Below are 21368 nucleotides of genomic sequence, written 5' to 3'. Positions count from 1 at the left end.
CACACGGTGCTTGCGTATAAAGTGTTGAAGCTGCGAAAATTCTATGATGCATCATTGTATCTGCATACCTTGTGCTGTAGAATCCTTTGGACCGTCATATACGATGGTTTCATCTAGATCTAACCGTCCATTGATGCGAAGTCGAAAAACGCTTGAAACTGTGGGGGGTTATCAAACACACCCACTTTATTTATGTGCTAGTGTTGATATTTCTCCAGAGTATAACAGACACACTGCAATGACCAATTTGTCGAATTTTCGTCATTAACTTGGTTTAAAAGAAACTTGTGACAGCAAAAAAATGTGATTAATTATGACATAGCAGCAGTTTCGTATCAAAATCATGGATGCCAGATCAATTTGAGATTAAACAAAATTGGAACACTCGAATTGGAATTTGGAATTGGAATTGGAATCCAAACAGCTGCCAAATTGGAAAAGAAAATAAAAGCAGGGATATTGGAGTGAGATGGTAATTTAGTCACCAGCCAAATCCGTCACTCACCGCTCCAACCTTTGGTAAGCAAACAAAAGTATGACATGTATATTTACTTAGGACGAGAAAAGTTAGAAATCCATGAAGAATATGGCTATGATTAGCATTTACTATTATTTTATGGAGATCTTTCATAAAATGACCAAAATGAATGATTGTGGACAAACTCAGAAACCAATTCTATTGATTTAAAATTTTAGGGATTAAAGTGAGGAGTTATACTAATCTGAAGAACTATTTTGGTTAAAAAGTTAATCTGAAAAATAATTCAAAAGTAAGGTTTTTTTTTTTTTGGGAAGTGTTATTAACACTTAAAAAATTTCATTATATACTTTTCACAAGTATATTTTTTTTTTCTAATATTGAAAGTTTAGAACGTGAAATTAGATCTTTGAAGTGTTAATAACAAATTTTTTCTTTTTTTTTTAACGAAGTTCAAAAGTTATTTTCAACCAGAGATTTCACAGTCTATAGCGCACGTGGAAAGACGAGGAGTATGGCTGGGTCACCTTCAATTCCAATTTGCTTCTCCCTCACAATCACAAAATCTACAAACTTCACGAACACACACGCAGCCATGGCACCTCTTCTCCTCTTCCCTGTACCGTCCGTACTCTTTCCTTCACTCTCCGTGACTCGTGACTCGTAACTCGTGACTCAGTATTTGGTGTTCGTCACTTCCCAGCTGGTTAGTTGTTTAGCTTTTCCTTTCGTTTTTTTCTCAAAACCTTCAATCCTAAAACTCTTACATTGCAGAATTGTGTCATCGTCCTCAAATATATTTATTTAATTTGTCGATCTCATTTGAAATATTTGTATTTCTGTTCCTCCACTCCGTTGATTTAGTCAGTGATTGAAACAAAATTTTGGTTAATTTTAGTATTAAAACCCTTAGGAAAATGAAGATTCAATGATTCTTCGTCTCCTTCTTGGAATATACCAATTCCATTGATTTATTTGACTCAAAAACAAAAACCCAAATCAAAGATTCAATTTTTTTATTGTTAATTAAGAAAAAAAAAAAAAAAACTCTTTTTGGTAATTTTTGTGTGCTGAATGATCACCAAAACAAAATCTGTATAAAAATTAGGGTTCATATTCTTTGTGGGAATTGGGAAGGATGAGAGCGAGAGTGATAGTTTTTCCAGTTAAAGGGAGGAACTGGTGCTTCAGCAGATCCATTGAGCCTCTGGTTTCAGACTCTGCATCTGCCTCTGCCTCTCAAACTCCTTCAACTCTCAAAGACCTCTGGAAAAAGTACAAGTCCAATGCCAATGACAAGGCCATTGCCAATCCTTTAGCTGCCAACGCTGAGCTCCTCATCGATTTCGTCTCTACCAAGGTCCATAGCAAAACCCGTTTTCCTATTGTTAATCTTGCTGCTTTATTTTGACTTGGGTTGTCTTGTATCTGTTTGGAAATAATGGTTTTTTATTTTCTGCAAGTAGATGAACAGAGCTTGGATCGGTCTGGAGAAGTCGCCTCAGGGAAGTTTTAAGAACAAGCTTCATGGGTAAATGAAACTACAAACTCACTCAACACATTTTGGCGGTTTCATTTCATATCACCACTCGAAATTGTTCCTGTGTTTTTAACTTGAGCAATTTTTTAATGGTGTAGATTGGGATTGAAGTTGTTGGCTCGTGTTAAGCCGTCTGAGATTTTCCTGAAATCGATCTCTACTGAGGTCACAGGTGTTGAAGTTAAATACCCGTCCAGGTTTCTTTCTGTTTCTTTCACTTGCAAACTGCTTTTTAAAATGGCTGTCGTTTTTAACTTCTTCCTCCACTTTTGTTGAATTTGTACAGAAAACAAAACCGATAGTCAAATATATAGAATAGTTCGGTTTATTCATTGCTATTTGGAAAGATAACAATTTAATTTTAACGGCAAATGCTACAGCCCATGATGGTCTGAAATTTTGTTTCAAGTAAAGTTGATAGAGAGGACTTAACAGAAGTTATGTGGTGCTTTCTCTATTAGATAGGCTCATGGGAATAAATACTTAGCATTTCAACTTAGAACCTATTCCCAATCACAACTCTGGAGAGTCTGGACAATGCACACTAAGTAATGTTCAATTGAAACATGTCATTGTTCTCGGTGGATGTGGAAGTGTGAACAAGAATAAACGTTTGATCTTCTAGTTTTATTTATACTTTTCTTTCTGTGATATTCTTTTTGTGTTTTAAGTTTTGGTGTGCTGATCATATGTTAGGGTTTTGCAGCTTAAATGCACGACTTGTGCGTAGGAGGCTACGGCATATTGCCATGAGGTATTCTCTTGCCTAGATTTTGAAGAAACAGAAGTTTGTGTTTCTTTGCATGATGTAACGTTGAGCGAGTAATATGAAATTTGTGTTGAATGATAAACCTTAGGGAACATAGAACATAGTCACCTAAAGCTCCTTTATGTTGTGGTACATTTGGTGCTTGTTATGAGATCAAACTTTACTGATATGAAGTTTTATCTGCTTATCAGGGGATCTGTCATACACAAAAAGTATTTATATGGTTCAGTTACGTTGCTTCCTCTGACATCTGCATTTACTGTACGTATATGTTAACTCTAATTTTCAACTCTGATTTTACTCTGAATTTGTTCAATATGTTGATCCTTTAATTCTTTTGCACTTCTCAATATACATTTCCTTTTGCCAGATCAACAAAATTCACATTCTTGATTTATTTGAAATCTATGCAGGTTTTGCCTTTGCCTAATATTCCCTTCTTCTGGTGTTTATTCCGTACTTATTCTCATTGGCGAGCCCTCAAGGTTCGTTCCATACAGTGTTTTCAAAGATGAAACTATTTGTAGTCTGATTTCTTATGTAAAATAAATTAGCAAGCGAGTTAACACTCAGCAGAAGAAATTTGTATCTACCACTTACGTCTTGGTTGTTCCATTATGTATTTGCTAATATTTCAATCTGCGATATATTAATGTTCTTTATTGTTTTTGTTTATGTTGATGTTTTAGGGAAGCGAGAAGCTCCTTCAGCTAGTCTCAGATAGCTCTGTGACACCAAGTCACACTACTGATGGAAATAAAATTGAGCATATTGACTCTCAGCATGGAAGCAAAGAGATATTTGATTCTCCTTACGTAAGTTATTTTATGATGTTCTGCAATTAGAGACAACGGGATTGATTTTGAATGGTCTGTGACAGCAGTCCTAAAATAACACCGTACTGGAATATATTATTGCAATTTTCTTTGTTTTATTGCATCCGTTTAAGTAAGTAGTTGTTTGTGTTAGATAAACCTAATTTCCAAGAGCGTTTATCACATTTGCACAATTGAGACTTTTTAGGGTTTCGTCTTCTGTAACCTACTTTTGTTGTGGATGACAACTTGAGCTATCTTCCGGTTTTTGATTACTTGTACGAGTCTAGTAAGTTTTACTGGTTGTTTAATCACAAAATGCTGTCAAACCATTACTTGTAAGTTTTGGTTACCCTGTCCGTACGAGATCTGATTGACACTTGGTATGTCAAATGTGAGGATACGCATGTTCAGACTCTCCCGGTCCCAGAGGCAGATGCAAGCTTTGCTTGTACATACACAAACACACCATTTTTGCAAATGCATATAATATCACACTCACTGATCCCTGTCAAACATACTGGCATTCAGTTTTCTGCCATTTTACTAATTTCTTGTTTGGTTCCTCAATGTAAATAGGTTTTGCAGCCATCGAAAGCGCTTGAGGAACTTCTTCGTTATGGTGGCGAGCGTGAGGGTCTCAAAGAATGTGCGATATTAGTGTAAACACGAAAAGTTCCTGAAACAAGAAACAAGAATACGTGTACAAAATATATTTTTGTGTTTAATGATTTTGGGGTTACAATCTCTTTGTAATTTGATCCTCTGATTCTATCTTCGTAGGGTGTAGGTTTGTGGATGAGCTGTTGATCCAAAGGGCCGTCGGGGCTTGATCTAGGGATGAACAGTTGATGAACGGATCTTCGAGGGCTTTTGAGCTTGATCTTGAATACTGGGTGTATGGATTTCTTCAAGGGGGCCGTCGGAGCTTGATCTTGAGGGTTGATGGATGAGCGGATCTTCAAGGGCTTTTGGGCCTAATCTTGAAGACTGAGTGTATGGATTTCTTCAAGAGGCCGTCGGGGCTTGATCTTGAGGGTTGATGGATGAGCGGATCTTCAAGGGCTTTTGGGCCTAATCTTGAAGACTGATTGGATGTGTGGATTTGTTGAGGTTGTTGATCCAAAGGGCCGTTGGGGCTTGATCTTAGGACGAACGGATGATGAACACTTTCTTCAAGGGGCCGTCGGGGCTTGATCTTGAGTCGGCGGAAGTTCTTCAAGGGCCGTTGGGGCTTGACCTTGAAGGAGGGTTTGACGAAGAACGAAGAGTGTTTTCTTGATCCTTCGGGATTTGCTTGAGAGCTTTAGAGTTTCAAGGCTTCAAGGTTTTGGTGTGATGTAAATTCCCTTCTTTCTTTCTTTCTTCCTTTCTTTCTTTCTTTCTTCCTTTCTTTCTCTCTTTCTTCCTTTCTTTCTCCTTTTTTTTTTTCTTTCTTTCTCTCCCCTAAATGAATGCCTTGGCTTCCTATTTATAGAATTTCAAAACTTGATTTTTGGATTTAAATAATCAGATGAAATAAATCATTTCTGCCAAGTAATGACACGTGTCCTATTTGATGACTTTTCCAATTTATTTCGATTTTTCATTGAGTCACACGCTACATGTAAAATTTATGTGACACGTGAGTGTTGAAATTTTAATTATTGGTCAACATTCATTTCACCGAAATTTCGATGTCCACAAATGCCCCCACTTCAAGGCGCGTCGTAGACATGTGCTTGTCACGTGTAGAAGATGCGTTTTGAAGTCCCTTAATGTAGATGTCAACCCAAGGGCCGTCGAGGCTTGATCTTGAATTGAGCTGGAAATTTCTTCAAGGGCCATCGAGGCTTGATCTTGAGTTCGACTGGAAGATTTTCTGGTTTCCTCCAATCGTTGATTTTCCACAAGCTTAATCTTGAACTGGGCTGGAAGATTCTTTTGGTCTCCTCCGAAGGTCTGAACTTACTCCTTTTATCTGGAGTTGAATTTGATTCAAGGGTGGTGAACACTTGATTTTGAATCGGACTTGTGATTTTTTCAAGGGCCATTGAGGCTTGATCTTGAACTGGGCTGGAGGATTCTTCTGGTCTCCTCCGCTCGTTGATTTTCCTTTGTGCTACTCTTGAACTGGGCAGCAGGATTCTTTTGGTCTCCCCCCGAAGGTCTACGAGCGGTTTCAGGATATGGCAGGCAAGTACGAAGTGGAGGTGCTGACCTGTTTCTTTGTTCAATCTTTCCAATTCGTATTGAATACGAATCGGAAAGATTGAAGTTTCCTTGTCCCTTCTCTGGCAGTGTATCAACCGTTGAAGATGACTACTCGAGAGCAATACTAGGTAAGCAATCAGGAATAGATTCCAGGTAGTCGGTTCCAGATCGGAAGACTGACTCCAAGTGCCGGCTGATTGCTTCTTTCACTTTGCCATGCGAGTAAGAACAAGGACAAAGGAAAAGACAGGGAAAAAGCATGATATGAGATACCTTTGCTTTCGAAGAAGCAGCGAATGAATCAACACATATATTTGTTGTGCTTGTCTCCACATGCTTCGATGTACCATTTTCACTTGCCTTACTTGCTCCCCTTTGCAGAAGTGGTATTTCCTTATGCAGGTTTAGCATCTTCTCTTGTAGTATTTGTCCTCCGATGCAGGAGTTGAATGCAACATTTGCATTTAAATGGTGCTTCACTTCTTGGTGGCATCTGGTTTGAGTGGAGGTTTCGACATATTGCTTTCTCTGTCCTTGTCTTGGCAGGTGAGAACAAGGGCAAAGGAAAAGATAGGGAAAAAGCATGATATGAGATACCTTTGCTTTTGCCCTTGATGATATGAGATACCTTTGCTTTTGAAGAAGCGGTGAATGAATCAGCACATGCTTCAATCTATCGTTTCCTCCTGGGTCATCTGTACTCCAGGCATCTGGTATCTTCAAAGGTTGAATAGGTTTTCTTAAAGGAAGAAGAAGAATTGGGTATTTCGAGAGGCTTTGCTGGGAGTGCGCCCTCAGAGGTGAGGAAGAGTTGGGCATTTTCTTCAAGTCTGCCTTGCCATAAGAGACGAAGGTCGACACATATAGGGATTTCTTAATAGCAAGTGGTGGTACCGTTCTTTTACCCTTGTCGACAAACGTCTCTTCGATATCTGAACGACGCCTCTTCGATTTCTGAACGACGCCTCTTCGATTTCTGAACGACGCCTCTTCGATTTCTGAACGAGCGCCACTTTTGACAAAGCTGCACGCGTTTTCTGAAAAGCAGAGAAAGCGTCGCCGAACTTTGCGCTTGTCGGCTAAAGACGTGTAGTTGCGCTGATGGCCTCCACGTGTTCTCGACTTTGTCAGATATCTTTTGACAAAGTTGAACGCATTTTCTGAAAAGCCGCGAACGCGTCGCCGAACTTCACGCAGGAAAATCCGGATTTTTGAATCGGTGGTCGTGTCGCTTGGCTTTTTACAGAGGTATCGATCACTCCAACATACACACTCTGAAAATTGCCCATTCTTGAAAATCGTCTCCGGCCTTTTGAGAATTATCTTCATCCACCCATTCTCTCTGAACACCTTTGAAAAAAAATGACTAACTCATCGAACCTTTGCTTAGATTTGAGTCTCAGCAGCGATCCGGTTGCACCCGGTCAAGGTAATGTATGGCGCCCTTCTTTTTTATCTTCTACCGGTCCTCTTACAGGTGAAGACTCCGTGATGCAGGACGCCACAACAGCTACAATAGTAGCTAGGAACCTCCTCACTCCAAAAGATAGTAGGCTGCTGTCAGGACGGTCCGATGAGTTGGCCGTTCAAGAGTCCCTCGCTCTCAGCGTTCAGTGTGCAGGCTCTGTGTCCAACATGGGCCAACGCCTACTTGCTCGCTCCCGTCAGGTTGAATCGTTGATGGCAGAGGTGGAAAGTCTCAAGCAAGAGATCAAGCAGCTGAAGTATGAGAATAGAAGTTTGCACGTGCTTGCAAACAACTATTCGACGGGCATGAAGAGGAAGCTTGATGAGCTACAAGAGTCTGAAGGTCAGATTCAAAGTGACCGTCAAAGGTTTTCGTCTTTCCTCCAGAGGCACATTTTTCCTGGGTCTTCCAGTGTTTGGCCAAGTATTGAGGCCTCGAATGCTCTATCTTCGATGCCTCCCGCTCTGATGCCTTCCGCTCCGAGAGTTTTGCCAAATAATGGGGCTTCACGTGAACATCCTTTGTGAAAGCTCCAATCTTGTATTATTATTATTATTATTTTTTTTTTTTTTTTTTTTTTTTCATGCTTGTAATTTCTTGAAGACTAATGGACATGTTTTATTTTATTCAATGTATTGTGCTAAATACAAATAAAACATATACATCACTAAGATTTTTTATTTTTTATTTTTTTATTTTATTTTTTATTTCCCGATGGCGCTGATCCACCAAAGTTTTTTTTTTTTTTTTTTTTTTTTTTTTTTTTCAAAAGTGGCCAACTTGGCTATGCTTTCAGCTAGACCACAACTTGCAAATGCTTTTGGCTATAAAAAATTATAAAGGAAGAAAAGGAGAAACATTTTCCTTGTTTTGGGGAGGAAAAACAGGAAAATTTTTTTTTTTTTTTTTTTTTTTGTTTTTTTTCTTCAACATCCGTTGGGAGCTAGACCACAACTTGCAAATGCTTTTGGCTATAAAAAATTATAAAGGAAGAAAAGGAGAAACATTTTCCTTGTTTTGGGGAGGAAAAACAGGAAAATGTCTTCTTTTTTTTTTTTCAACAGTACTTTTTTTTATATATATATTCCCCACATGGTGCAGGGAGGAAATGCAGAGGAGCTTGGAGTAGTAGGAGGTAAGAGACGGAGAAAGTCTTTGGGTGTGAGTTGCCAAACTTTGGTTTTGTCAATCACATTCAAAGGCAGCAGCAAAGGCAAGCAGATGTGAGTTGACAAACTTTGTTTTTGTTAATCACATTCAAAGGCAGCAGCCATGGCGGAAGTGCAGAAGCAGCCAGAGCTTGAAGTAGTGCAAAGCGTCGAGCTTCATGATCGGCTAGTCGTTTGACAGCGGTCACTGAAGTTCTTTGCCGATTTTGACCACGGTGGCCAGAGTGAGGAGCTTGAGGTAGTTAGTGGATGTTGTTGCTGCGGCTATGGAGTTTGGAGAGCTGAAGATGGAGCACAGCCGTGAGGAGACAGAGGAAAAAAGCTCCACCATCACCATTGCGATTCAACCCAATGCCGCCACCATAATCAATGCCATCAAAACAGAACGATTTCCCCTACCATATGGACTCTGCTCCCTGCCGCAGTGAGCAATAAACCCGCTCATGGCTTGAGAGCAAGAGCCAACCCAATCTTGGCGCTCTTCTCAATGGCCTTGGTGTCTACCTCTCCTGAAACAGTGAGGAATGAACTAGTCCGCATAGCAGGAAAAGGAGGTGATGCTGTCAGTGCTTAAGGCCAAAATCCGAAGCTGCTGGAGATTTTTTTTCGTAGTTTGAATCATATCGTAATCAAGTGACAACACTAAGAGCACGCTCTATTTCCTCCAACGAACGACCTTTCGTTTCAACAATATTACCAGCTATGTACAAGACAGCCAGAAGGCAGACGCCAGCGAATCCAAAATACACTGTGCCGATCCCGAACTTAGTTACAAGGCTCAAGACGTAGAGGCCTATGACGAAGTTTGAAATCCAGTGCATGCCCAATGACAAAGAAACTGCTTTTGCTCTGATTCTTGAAGCAAAAATCTCTGGTAGAAGAAGAGCAGGCACAGGGCCAGCGCCAAGTGAAAAGGACAATACATAGAGAACAGTTCCAGCGACAGAAAGGGGGGCAGAATATGGAGCAAGGGCTTTCCATGTAAAGGACAGTGAAAGCAGCAACATCGAAGCAGCCATTCCACCGAAGCTTGTGAGTAGAAGACTTTTCCTTCCCTGTTTGCCCATCAATGAGGATGCAACAACTGTGCCGAAAACATTTGCTAATCCAACCAGAGCACTCGCTGCAACATCAGATGTAATGCCAGCAGTGCGGAAGACAGAAGTAGAATAATAAACCACAGCATTTATCCCAGCCATCTGTTGTAACAAGAAAAGTGCTGCACCCACACTAACGACTTTCCAATAGCGGCTACTAAACAAATCAAACCAGCCCGCTTCAGGTTCAGCTCTCATTCTCGTTGCAGACTCACTGATGCCGTGATTGTCAACAGAATTCGCCGCTTCTGGTTCCGAATTCGAGGCGTTTCTGCCAACGTTAAAGTCATCTTCGCCGTCAAAATTGTCGGAGAGCTGGAATCTGAGAGCGAACTCTTGAATCTTCTTCGAGAACTCTTCGTCTGAGAAGGCGTCCAGACTGGCACTGCAAGCTCGTCTAATGGACCGGAATCTCGGCTTCTGGTAGCCGCAGGACCGGGACCGGCTCAGCTTCGTCGACGGCGCACCGTACAACGCCGACCGGTTCAAGCTGTGGACGTAGAGACATAACTGACCTCCACCGTCGCCAAGCTCAGATCTCCAGATTTCATGGCGGAAGTCAACCGCTGTTGTTTGAGCAATGTCTCCAACAGATCCTCAGTTCCCCTGATCTGAAATTCTCCAAGGGGGACATAGCATAGTTCGATTCCAAATTTACAAATCATCAGCGTTCAACCGAAGATCGATATATCCTTGTGGTGAAATCTGGCTTTGTCTTGAGAGTTGAGAGTTGGAGAGAGTGAAATGAAGGCTCATATGGTGATTTCTTCATCTATCTTTATGCAAGGAATGCGAGATATGTTTCTCCAATCTTTTCCCTTCTTGTTCCGATACCTCTTCTTCAGAGAAGGACAACCCCAGATGCTCAGATAAGAAAGAAATGCCGGCAAACCCTCTTCCGGCAGGAATTCGAGACTCTCGCAGCTTGAAATTTGTAGCTGTTGAAGAGAAGTGAGATGCTCAAGTTCCTTTTGTCGAAAGATTTCAGATTTGAAAGTATAGAGATCCAGAGATTGTGAAGAGTGGCAAGGAGCAGCCGTTCTCGGAGCAACATCTCCAACGGATCCTTGTTTCCTTGGACCCGAAATTCTCTGAGAGGGGCAAGTCCTTGCAATCCCCACTCCACTGAAGGCCTCAGTCTCTCACAATTTTCGATCCAAAATGTTCGTAGGTTGGGAGGCAAAACCCCTTGTGCAGGTGACCCCAGATTTGGAAGATTTTGTACCCACAAATGTTGAAGGGCGGTGAGGGTGTGCATTTGGTGTGGACGGGGCAGCTGGACTCTTCAAAGCCGTCGGCGGTGGCGGATAGAGAGCCGGTACCGCCGCTCCATGAAAGCGGAGTCGTGGGGCTGCATCTAGTGGTGGAATCGGACGCCGTTATTGCCGCTGTTCCTCTGGTGTGAGACGCCGCCGTCGAATCTGGAACCGGACGACGCCGCTTTGGAGCGTGGCGTCCTTACACTCCACCTGAGCGTCAAAAGAGATTGCGACATCGGAGACGAAGACTGCAGCGAAGACGACGGCCCCGCCGCCTGCACCTGCTTGAGCCGCAGCAGTAGCTCGACCACGAGCACGTCATCGGTCATCGCCGCCCTCGTCCAATCGTCTTGAACCACCATCTCTGAAGGTACAAACCCAGAGTTCTTGAGAGAGGGTTTTTTTAGAGAGAGAAAGGAGGGTGGTGGATGCGGTTTTGAAGGGCTGAGGAGAAATGATGAGATTGGAGATTGAAGCCAAGGAGACGAGTACTCAGTCAAGCCCAAGGCCCATTGAAGGAATTGCATGCGGCTTGAGAGAAAGTAGGGCCCGGTTCTTTTGGGTATATGGGCCTTCATCATCAACACAACAATCCAGCCCACTATTTTGGGTTTGTCGACATTTTGCTCCTTTTTTTTTTTTTTTTTTTTTTTTTTTTTTTTTTAGGTGTAGAGAATATATATATTTTTTAATACATAGTAACATATGTATTTTTTTTTTCTTTTCTTTTCTTTTGTAATAAAATTGACTTTTTTTAATGAAACATTTATTTATTTATTTTGATGTGACTGTACTTGAAGTTTTGAAGTTTCAAGTTGCCTACGTACTCTTCCAAAGAAGAGATCAAGTCATAACGTAGTTCGAATGAGTGATGGTTTTTTTTTTTTTTTTTTTTTTTTTTTTTTTTTTTTTTTTTTGATGATGATTTTGCCGTACACAGTTTATGCTCTTGCGGGCCAGGAGCGGGTGCGTTTGCTTTAGGGGTAGTAGCGCTTCAAAAATCTGCCGTTGATGGGGCCGATCTTCAACCCGTCTTCTGCCGTGATTAAGTAGGCGCCATTGGTGTAAATCTCTTGTATTACGTAGGGTCCATCCCATTTTGATGTGAACTTGCTTTTTGTCTTATGGGTTGTAATGATAGGCCTACGCAATGCTAGCACGAGATCTCCGGCTTGGAAAGACCTTGGGCGGACTTTCTTGTTGAATGCCTTGGCTAACCGTGCTTGGTAGCATTCCAAGTGTTGTTGAGCTTCGAGCCTTCTCTCATCCAGCGCTTCCAACTCCTGAAGGCGCAACTTTGCATTTTCTTCATCAGTCAAGCCTTCTTGTATAGCCATCCTTAGTGAGGGGATTTGACTTTCAAGCGGTAGAACAGCTTCTACGCCATATACGAGAGAATAAGGTGTAGCTTGGGTAGGAGTCCTATGTGTAGTCCTATATGCCCAAAGTGCTTCACTTATTCTTTCATGCCAGTCTCTCTTTGTTCGGCCGATTACCTTTTTCAGGAGGTTGCACAGCGTCTTGTTGAATGCTTCTGCGAGGCCGTTGGCCGGAGCATGATACATGGAAGACTTGTGCTGCTTGAACTTGTATTTGTCGCAAAGCTCATCCACGAGTCGGTTGGAAAACTGCTTTCCATTGTCCGTGATAATGTAGCGAGGCACCCCATATCGGTGGATGATATGCTCCTTGATGAAACGAACAACAGTTTCCTTTTTTACTTCCCTTAAAGGTATGGCTTCAGCCCACTTGGAGAAGTAATCTGTTGCAGCTAGGATGTAAGCTTCCCCTGCAGATGACTTTGGCGTAATTGGTCCTACAACGTCCAATCCCCATGCGTCGAACGGCCATGAAGCAACTGTAGGGTGTAATGGTTCAGGCGGTTGATGTATGAAGTTGGCGTGGAATTGGCAGGCTTGGCACCTTTTGGCGTGTTCCAGGCAGTCCTTCACCATGCTCGGCCAGTAGTAACCCATTCTTTTAAGCTGGAAATGTAGCTTTGGTCCAGATTGATGTGCCCCACACATACCTGAATGTGCTTCTTCCATGGCTTGATTAACTTCTTCCTCACCTAAGCATCTCAGGAGCAGTCCTTCAAAAGAGCGTCGGTAGAGTGTTCCTTTGTAGTAAAGGAAGCGAGGTGCTCGTCGACGTATTTCGGAACGGTGTCTAAGATCATCTGGAAGCTTTCCGTGCTCTAAGTAGTCGATCAGCGGCTGTCTCCACTCTTCAGCATCGACTGGAAGTACTGAGATGACATTTGTATCATCTAGTGACATTTCATTAACGAGAGGAATCACCCATCTTTGGCAAACTGGCACGTCTGCAACTTCATCTTTTCCTAGTGTCATACTTGAGGCTAGATTGGCGAGAGCGTCTGCCATTTGATTTTCCTTTCTTGGCACATGTTCTAGTGTCACAGCTTCGAACCTTTGTAGCAGTTGGGTCGCTAGCCGGAAGTATGGGACGAGATCATCTTTCCTCACCTCATATTCAGTTAAGAGTTGATTGATTATGAGCTTGGAATCGCCATATACCTCAAGAGCTGTGATTTCCATGTTGATCGCCATTTGGAGCCCGATGATCAATGCTTGGTACTCAGCAACATTGTTGGAGCATAGCTCATTCAGTTGGAAGGAGTAAGGTAGTATGTGCCTTTGTGGTGACATAAATACTACTCCTGCCCCCGCTCCGTCTGCTCGTGCGGATCCGTCGAAGAACATCGTCCATGTCGGGAAGATGTCGATGTAGAACACCTCCTCGTCAGGCAAGTCGTCTGAGATTTTCCAATCAGCCGGGATTGGATGATCGGCAAGGAAGTCTGCTAGCGCTTGTCCCTTGACGGCTTTAGCTGGGACGTAGATGATCTCATATTGATTAAGAAGCAAAGCCCATTTAGCGAGTCGCCCTGTCAAGACTGGCTTAGTCATAACGTATTTGACAGGGTCGGCTTTAGCAACCAAGTGGATGGTGTAAGCATGCATGTAATGTCTGAGTTTCTGAATGGCAAACACCAAAGCGAGGCACATCTTTTCTATTGGGGAATAGTTCAACTCAGCGCCGGTGAGAGTTCGACTGAGGTAGTAAAGTGCTCCTTCTCTTTGGGATTCATTCTCTTGCGCCAAGAGTGCTCCGATTGAACTTTCCTGAGCAGCAATATACAATATGAGTGGTTTCCCGGGCACAGGTGCCCCCAGGACAGGTGGACTTGACAAATATTTCTTTATGCTTTCAAAAGCATTATGGCATGCTTTGTCCCACACGAATGGAACATCTTTCTTCATAAGGCGACTAAACGGTTGACAACGCCCTGCGAGGTTGGAGATGAAGCGTCTGATGAAGGCTAGCCGTCCTTGTAGACTTTTCAGCTCGTGCAGGTTTCTTGGCTCGGGCATGCTTTGAATAGCCTTGATCTTTGATTGGTCTACTTCAATACCACGGTGCTTGACGATGAAGCCGAGGAATTTTCCAGAGGTGACGCCAAACGCACACTTTAACGGGTTCATCTTGAGGTTGTATTTTCGCAGCCTTTCGAACACTATTCGCAGATCCTTCAAGTGTTCTGATCTTTTCTTCGTCTTAACCACCACATCATCTACGTAACATTCTACGTTTTTGTGTAGCATGTCATTGAAGATTTTCTGCATTGCGCGTTGATACGTAGCTCCAGCGTTCTTTAGACCAAAGGGCATTACCTTGTAGCAGTAGATACCTTTTGGAGTACGAAAGGCTGTTAGTTCCTCGTCTTCGAGGGCCATGCGAATTTGATTGTATCCAGAAGAGCCATCCATGAATGATAATGCCTCATGGCCAGTGGTTGCATCCACCATGATTTCAATGATTGGCAAGGGGAAGTCATCCTTTGGGCAAGCATCGTTGAGGTCCCGGAAGTCTACGCAAACACGTATTTGTCCTGATTTTTTAAGGACAATGACGATGTTGGAGATCCACTTGGGGTATTGCACTTCTCGAATAAAGCCTGCTTCGATTAGCTTGTCGATCTCGACCTCGATTTGTGGGATAAGCTCAGATCGATAGCGTCTTTGAGTTTGCTTTATCGGCCGTGTTCCAGGCCTGACCGCAAGATGATGAACAGCGATGATAGGGTCCAGGCCGGGCATTTCTTTGTAGGTCCAGGCAAAGACGTCTTTGTACTCTAACAACAGCTGATAATACTCCTCTATCTCGTCTGTACTTAATAATGCACTTACGAAGATAGGTTTTGGTTCCTTGCTTGTACCTAAGTTGAGTTCCTTGAGATCATCAATTGTGGCTTGTCCCCCATCTTCGAGCTGTGGTGGTGCAGCAGTGACATCTTCCTCGGGGATTTCGTCTTCTTTACCTTCTTGAACCGTGACGTGGAAAACATCTTGGATCTCCTCTTCGGTGCTGTCTTCTCGGGCTTGTCGGCATAAGGATTGTCTGGTGTTCTGGGAGAGGCGTTCCTCGCAATCTTCATAGGAAGGAGCCTTGACCGGGTAATTGAAGAAGTCTTCTGGGAAGAGGTCGCACATTGTGATGGGGATGGACGATCTTTGTGTCGAAATTTCATTATCTCCAATACTTTCACATTGTTCTGGAGGTTGACAGGAGCTGTTTTGCCCCCTTTTCGACTGATAAACTTGTGGACAAGATGGTTGCTGCTTGTCCAATTTCTTCGAAGCGATCTTCGAAATGCATTCCTCACAATCTTCATAACAAGGAGCCTTGATCGAGAAATTGAAGACATCTTCGAGGAAGAAAAGATCCCGCATGAACGATCTTTGTGTTGTAATTTCATCATCCTCAACATTTTCATGTAGCTTTGAAGGTTGACGGTAGCTGCTTTGCCCCCTTTCCGATTGGTGAACTTGTGGACAAGACATATGTTTCTCGTGCAGCTTCTTCGGAGTGACCTGAATCCATCCTTCATCTTCACTTGACTTGACTGACATGGTTTTGGAACATGCCCCCAGCGGTTGAGGTGAAGACTTTGAGTCGAAAGAGCCAGAAGTGACATCTTTCTTAGGGATTTCATCTTCAGTGCCGTTCTCTTGGGTTTGTTGGCATGAAGATTTGCCAGTGTGGACGATGATGCGCCTCCTTACCTTTAGTGGTCCTTTTGTGTCAACCTCTAGGATTGCTTGGCGCTTCATCCTTGAAGGAATCAAGCTTCGAACGTCGTCCTTTTCTCCTAACCCATTGAGCTTTTCTTCCTTTAGTGTTGTCTTCCTTTTTCCAAAAGGCTTCCCATTATCTTCAAACCTTTCTGAAGCTGATCGTCGCAGATGAGAGATAACTGTGTTGCTTTGTTTCTTAGGCTTTAACAACCTTTCAAAAACAGAGCTTTGGGATGTCGGCGCGTTAAGCCTCTTGAAGACAGAGGTTCGGTCTTGACCACCAATGCGATTAAGCACTGAAGTTCTGGAGCTTGACTGGCTCATCCTATCGAAGACCGACGTCCGAGGGGAGGGTTTAGGCTCTTCTTGGTCTTGTTCAATGCTCATGCTGACATATTGAGTGCTAGTGTTTTTCGCTTGGCTTGAAATCATCACAGGTGCATTTGGTGTGAAACCAAGTCCGGCTTTGTTGTTGTCAACTCCGTAACCATGCTCCTTCAACTTCTTTTGAGTTTTGGTGAGGTTACGTTCTTCGTCATTGACAGTGTTTGAAACCTTCTTTCCAGCCACCGCAGAAGAAGCGAAGTCGTACCCGGCTTTTGACATGAGTTTGTAGGCGTTAGGGTCAAAACCTTCCTCGGTCCTCTTGGTTGGAAGAAAGCTTGATTCCACCTTCTTTGGTAGAGCTTTTATGAAGCCTTGTGGTAGTCTTGCGGCCTTAGCACCCCCTAGCTGTGTCAGAGGCAAAACTGCATTCGTCTTGAGCAACTTCACGTTATCCGTGTGCCACTGTGTGTCGGCTTTTCTAGTTTCGAATGGAGATTGACCATTCTTTCTTCTTGACATCGGGATATACCGGAATATGGGTGCGTTCGGTCCTTCTGACGGCATCCTACTCCCTTTGGTTGTTGCAGGTTTAGCAAACTCGTCATCATCTTTGCTTGAAGATGGCCCGGCCTGCTCTTTTTGTTTTTTAGGCATGGCTTGCCACTCCTGCTTTTTAGGTGCTGCTCTGCCCGTGGATTTGATCTCTTCCGGAAGGGCTTCGGGTACCGTCTCTTCATCCATGTAAAACTTGGCATCTGCAAAGTGTGATTCGGCTTCGGTGAATGGCTTGGTATCACCTTGGATCACCTTCACTCCTTCTCGGTAAAATTTTAGGCATTGGTGAAGGGTGGACGGCACTACCCCATTTGCGTGGATCCAAGGTCTTCCTAAGAGCAAGCTATAGGAAGTTCTTGCATCAATCACGTGGAATATCGTGCTTGATTTGAGCTCTCCCATGGTCATCTCTACTCGGATCATACCTATCGCCCTTTGTCCTCCTTGGTTAAAACCCTGGATCAGCAGACGGCTCAGGGATAGTTCATTCACCTTGATGCCGATTATGGTCATTGTTGATTTTGGCATGATGTTTATGGCTGACCCACCATCCACAAGCATGCGGTTGACTTTGTATTCCTTTATGTACCCGGAGACGAAGAGAGGACGGTTGTGAGGCTTTGATCCCAACAGTAGGTCTTCGTCAGTGAAGTTAATTACGTCATGGGTGGCACAACATGTGGCACATTCATGTGGCTGAAGCTTCGAGCCTTCGTCGTTACTTTCTTGCACTTCGTGGTCGTCGGGACCTGCCAAGACTGCTGCTAGTGCTCTTCGCATCTTTTTTGGCAATGGTAGCGCTTCCTCGATGCTAAAGTGTGTTGGCAGACCTTCTCCAGGTGTAAGGGTCTTTTCTACCTCAGTGGCAATAGCTTTGCCTTTTGAGGGCTCTTCTATTTCTACTTCAACCATGTGACAGGCCACGGTAGTGCACTGTTGGAAAAAGTCATTCGGGAAGTACTCACGCAAGGAAACGGGAATGCGTGGCTCCTGCTCCATAGGTTCCCTAGCATATGTTGTTTTATTATGCTTTATGTTTCTTTTAGGCTTCGCATTGTTGCGGCCGTGGTGATTTCTTCTTTGTTCCACCTTTGGCTGTATGACTTGTGGTCTTGGTTTCCTTGTCTTTTTGTAGGTTACCAATATCCATCCTTCTTCATCATCAGCATGTGTATCTTGGTCGCTTCTCTCCAGTGATGGTTGTGTAGGAGGTGCCGTGCAACTTAAGCATTCACGGGAACGGTCAGGTGTCATTTGGAGAGGCACAGGATTAAACGATCCAAACGCAATTGTAGTGGTATGCGTTGCGGCCGTGTCCTCAAGGTCGAGCTCAATTTGCCCTTGTTGTGCTAGCTTCATGATGAGTTCTTTGAGAACGAAGCACTTGCCAACAGGATGGCTCACAATACGATGATACTTGCAGTACCTAGGATCGTTTGTGCGATTCATTTCTTCAGGACGCTTGCATTCGGGTAGCTCAATCACCTTTTTTTCCAGCAAGTCATCTAACATGGCAGCCATGTCAGAGTCAGGAAAAGGGTACGTTTTCTGTTCCAACTCTCTCAAGGTGCTCTTGTATCTGTCTTGGGTGCGAGAAGGCTCACTTGTCTTTATCTCCTTCGCTTTCTTCTTGGAGGAGATCTTGATGGGCGCTGAGGAGGTCTTGATGGGCGCTGAGGAGGTCTTGATGGGCGCTGAAGAGGTCTTGATGGGGGTAGTGTTGACGGTGAAAGCTTCCTTAGCGGGCTTCTTCCCGGTCTTGTCTACATTTGGGGCGAATACTTTCTCCTTATTGAAGTTAGTAATTGGCTCCTTTTTCCCATGATTAGCGATACTCAGCTCCATGTCGTGGGAACGAGTTGCTAGCTCTTCGAATGTTCTTGGTTTTATGCCTTGGAGGATGTAATGTAACCCCCAGTGCATGCCTTGAACGCACATCTCAATGGCAGAGGTTTCAGAAAGCCGATCTTTGCAATCCAGACTTAAGGAGCGCCATCTATTTATGTAGTTGACGACAGGTTCATCTCTCCACTGTTTCGTACTGGTCAGCTCTAGCATGCTTACAGTACGACGAGTGCTGTAGAAACGGTTGAGGAATTCCCTTTCTAGCTGGTCCCAACTGTTGATAGACTCAGGTTCGAGGTCAGTGTACCAGTCAAAAGCGTTACTTTTCAGCGAACGCACGAACTGTTTGACGAGGTAGTCTCCCTCTGTCCCAGCATTGTTGCAAGTTTCAATGAAATGGGCGACATGTTGCTTCGGGTTGCCTTTTCCATCGAACTGCATGAATTTTGGGGGCTGATAACCCCTTGGCATCTTCAAAGCGTCAATCTTCTTGGAGTAAGGCTTTGAGTACAGTACGGAGTCATGCGAGCTTCCTTCGTACTGTGTCTTGACAGTGCTTGCGATCATCTCCTGTAGCTGCTGGATAGAGAGAGATCCCATGAATGCCGTTTCTTGGTCTAGCTTTGGCTTCTCTTCAACTTTCTCCACTGGTGGCTCCTCTTCTTCGTCGTCTTCTTTCTTTAATAGGCCAATATTTGGGTCGACTTTCACGTCGGGCAGCGCATCTAGTTGGTTGACAAGTGCGGCAATCTGCAAGTCCTTCTCCTCCACAGTCCGTGTGAGCTTTGCGATTGCTTCATTCATCTGAGCTAGCTGCTCCTCGATTGAAGTTGCTCCAGTGGTCATAACTTGCATGGTTGTACTGCCGCTCGAATCAGCGTCGGAGAGTAGGGACTCTGAGTATTTCCTCGGGCTTTCCCCCCTTGATGCCTTTAGCGAGGCTAGGGTGATCACAGGCTCGTACCTCAGGTGCTCTTGTTCCTTTGACAGAGTCAATGCAGGGGCGGAAGCCGCGGCAAAAAGAGCTCTTGCCTTACTTCGGGTTACGATGCCCGAAATATCACCACTTGCGGCGATGATGTTCTTGTTCTTTGCTTTGATTGCAGGAACAGCTTGATCCTTTCTTGATGCCATTTGTGTTTTTCGATGATTGGAGGATAGAGATGAGAGGTAGAGATTGTCCCACTGGGCGTGCCAAATTTGTAAACACGAAAAGTTCCTGAAACAAGAAACAAGAATACGTGTACAAAATATATTTTTGTGTTTAATGATTTTGGGGTTACAATCTCTTTGTAATTTGATCCTCTGATTCTATCTTCGTAGGGTGTAGGTTTGTGGATGAGCTGTTGATCCAAAGGGCCGTCGGGGCTTGATCTAGGGATGAACAGTTGATGAACGGATCTTCGAGGGCTTTTGAGCTTGATCTTGAATACTGGGTGTATGGATTTCTTCAAGGGGGCCGTCGGAGCTTGATCTTGAGGGTTGATGGATGAGCGGATCTTCAAGGGCTTTTGGGCCTAATCTTGAAGACTGAGTGTATGGATTTCTTCAAGAGGCCGTCGGGGCTTGATCTTGAGGGTTGATGGATGAGCGGATCTTCAAGGGCTTTTGGGCCTAATCTTGAAGACTGATTGGATGTGTGGATTTGTTGAGGTTGTTGATCCAAAGGGCCGTTGGGGCTTGATCTTAGGACGAACGGATGATGAACACTTTCTTCAAGGGGCCGTCGGGGCTTGATCTTGAGTCGGCGGAAGTTCTTCAAGGGCCGTTGGGGCTTGACCTTGAAGGAGGGTTTGACGAAGAACGAAGAGTGTTTTCTTGATCCTTCGGGATTTGCTTGAGAGCTTTAGAGTTTCAAGGCTTCAAGGTTTTGGTGTGATGTAAATTCCCTTCTTTCTTTCTTTCTTCCTTTCTTTCTTTCTTTCTTCCTTTCTTTCTCTCTTTCTTCCTTTCTTTCTCCTTTTTTTTTTTCTTTCTTTCTCTCCCCTAAATGAATGCCTTGGCTTCCTATTTATAGAATTTCAAAACTTGATTTTTGGATTTAAATAATCAGATGAAATAAATCATTTCTGCCAAGTAATGACACGTGTCCTATTTGATGACTTTTCCAATTTATTTCGATTTTTCATTGAGTCACACGCTACATGTAAAATTTATGTGACACGTGAGTGTTGAAATTTTAATTATTGGTCAACATTCATTTCACCGAAATTTCGATGTCCACAATTAGATATCTGCAAAACCTTCGATTTGAACACGAATGATGTTTTAAAGTACAGGGGCTCGACGTAGTAACGTTGTTGTTTTTGTTTTCCTTATGAAATGCAACTCACATTCTATTGGGGAAAGTAGTTTCATCGTTTTCTTTCATCATTTGTTGAACATTTGGCCCAAGTCCGAGTAAATTTTGAATTTTGAGGATGGAAATCTTGGCTATGATTGATTTACTGGTCTTATGAAATGTCAATCATTTTTTCTGGTATAAAATTTGAAATCCGAAATAAGAGGCTTTTGTTTACTTATTGTGAGTTTAAACCGTCAATCCTCCTTAGCGCGATAAGACTTTGTTGTTATTATATTGTGGGAGTTTAAAACAATACTTAGGAATGGGGCACTCCGAAACGGATTTCGTGCATGCAAAGCTCGAATGCTGGCGGAAAGAAATATGGAATTGTGATCTCTTGTTTTTGAGCAAGAAGAATGGCAACGGTGCTTTAGTTTCTGAAAGCCAGCCAAACGGGGAACAACGGAGGA

General features: G+C 43.4%; 1 protein-coding gene across 1 annotated transcript; it reads left to right on the top strand.

Moving 5' to 3' along the window:
• Window positions 1-991: 991 nt before the first annotated feature.
• Window positions 992-21095, top strand: LOC137740329 (uncharacterized). The gene is made up of 10 exons (XM_068480189.1): window positions 992-1184; window positions 1587-1838; window positions 1945-2009; window positions 2117-2215; window positions 2725-2772; window positions 2979-3048; window positions 3201-3272; window positions 3477-3602; window positions 4182-4263; window positions 20845-21095. Exons 2-10 carry the CDS (start codon window positions 1617-1619, stop codon window positions 20904-20906), a joined length of 846 nt encoding a protein of 281 aa, XP_068336290.1. The 5' UTR covers window positions 992-1184; window positions 1587-1616; the 3' UTR covers window positions 20907-21095.
• Window positions 21096-21368: the final 273 nt, after the last annotated feature.

Source organism: Pyrus communis, chromosome 7 (genome assembly GCF_963583255.1).
Source record: "Pyrus communis chromosome 7, drPyrComm1.1, whole genome shotgun sequence".
Lineage (NCBI taxonomy): Eukaryota > Viridiplantae > Streptophyta > Magnoliopsida > Rosales > Rosaceae > Pyrus > Pyrus communis.
Note: the sequence above shows the minus strand (reverse complement) of the source record. Positions and strands in the feature narration are given on the sequence as shown.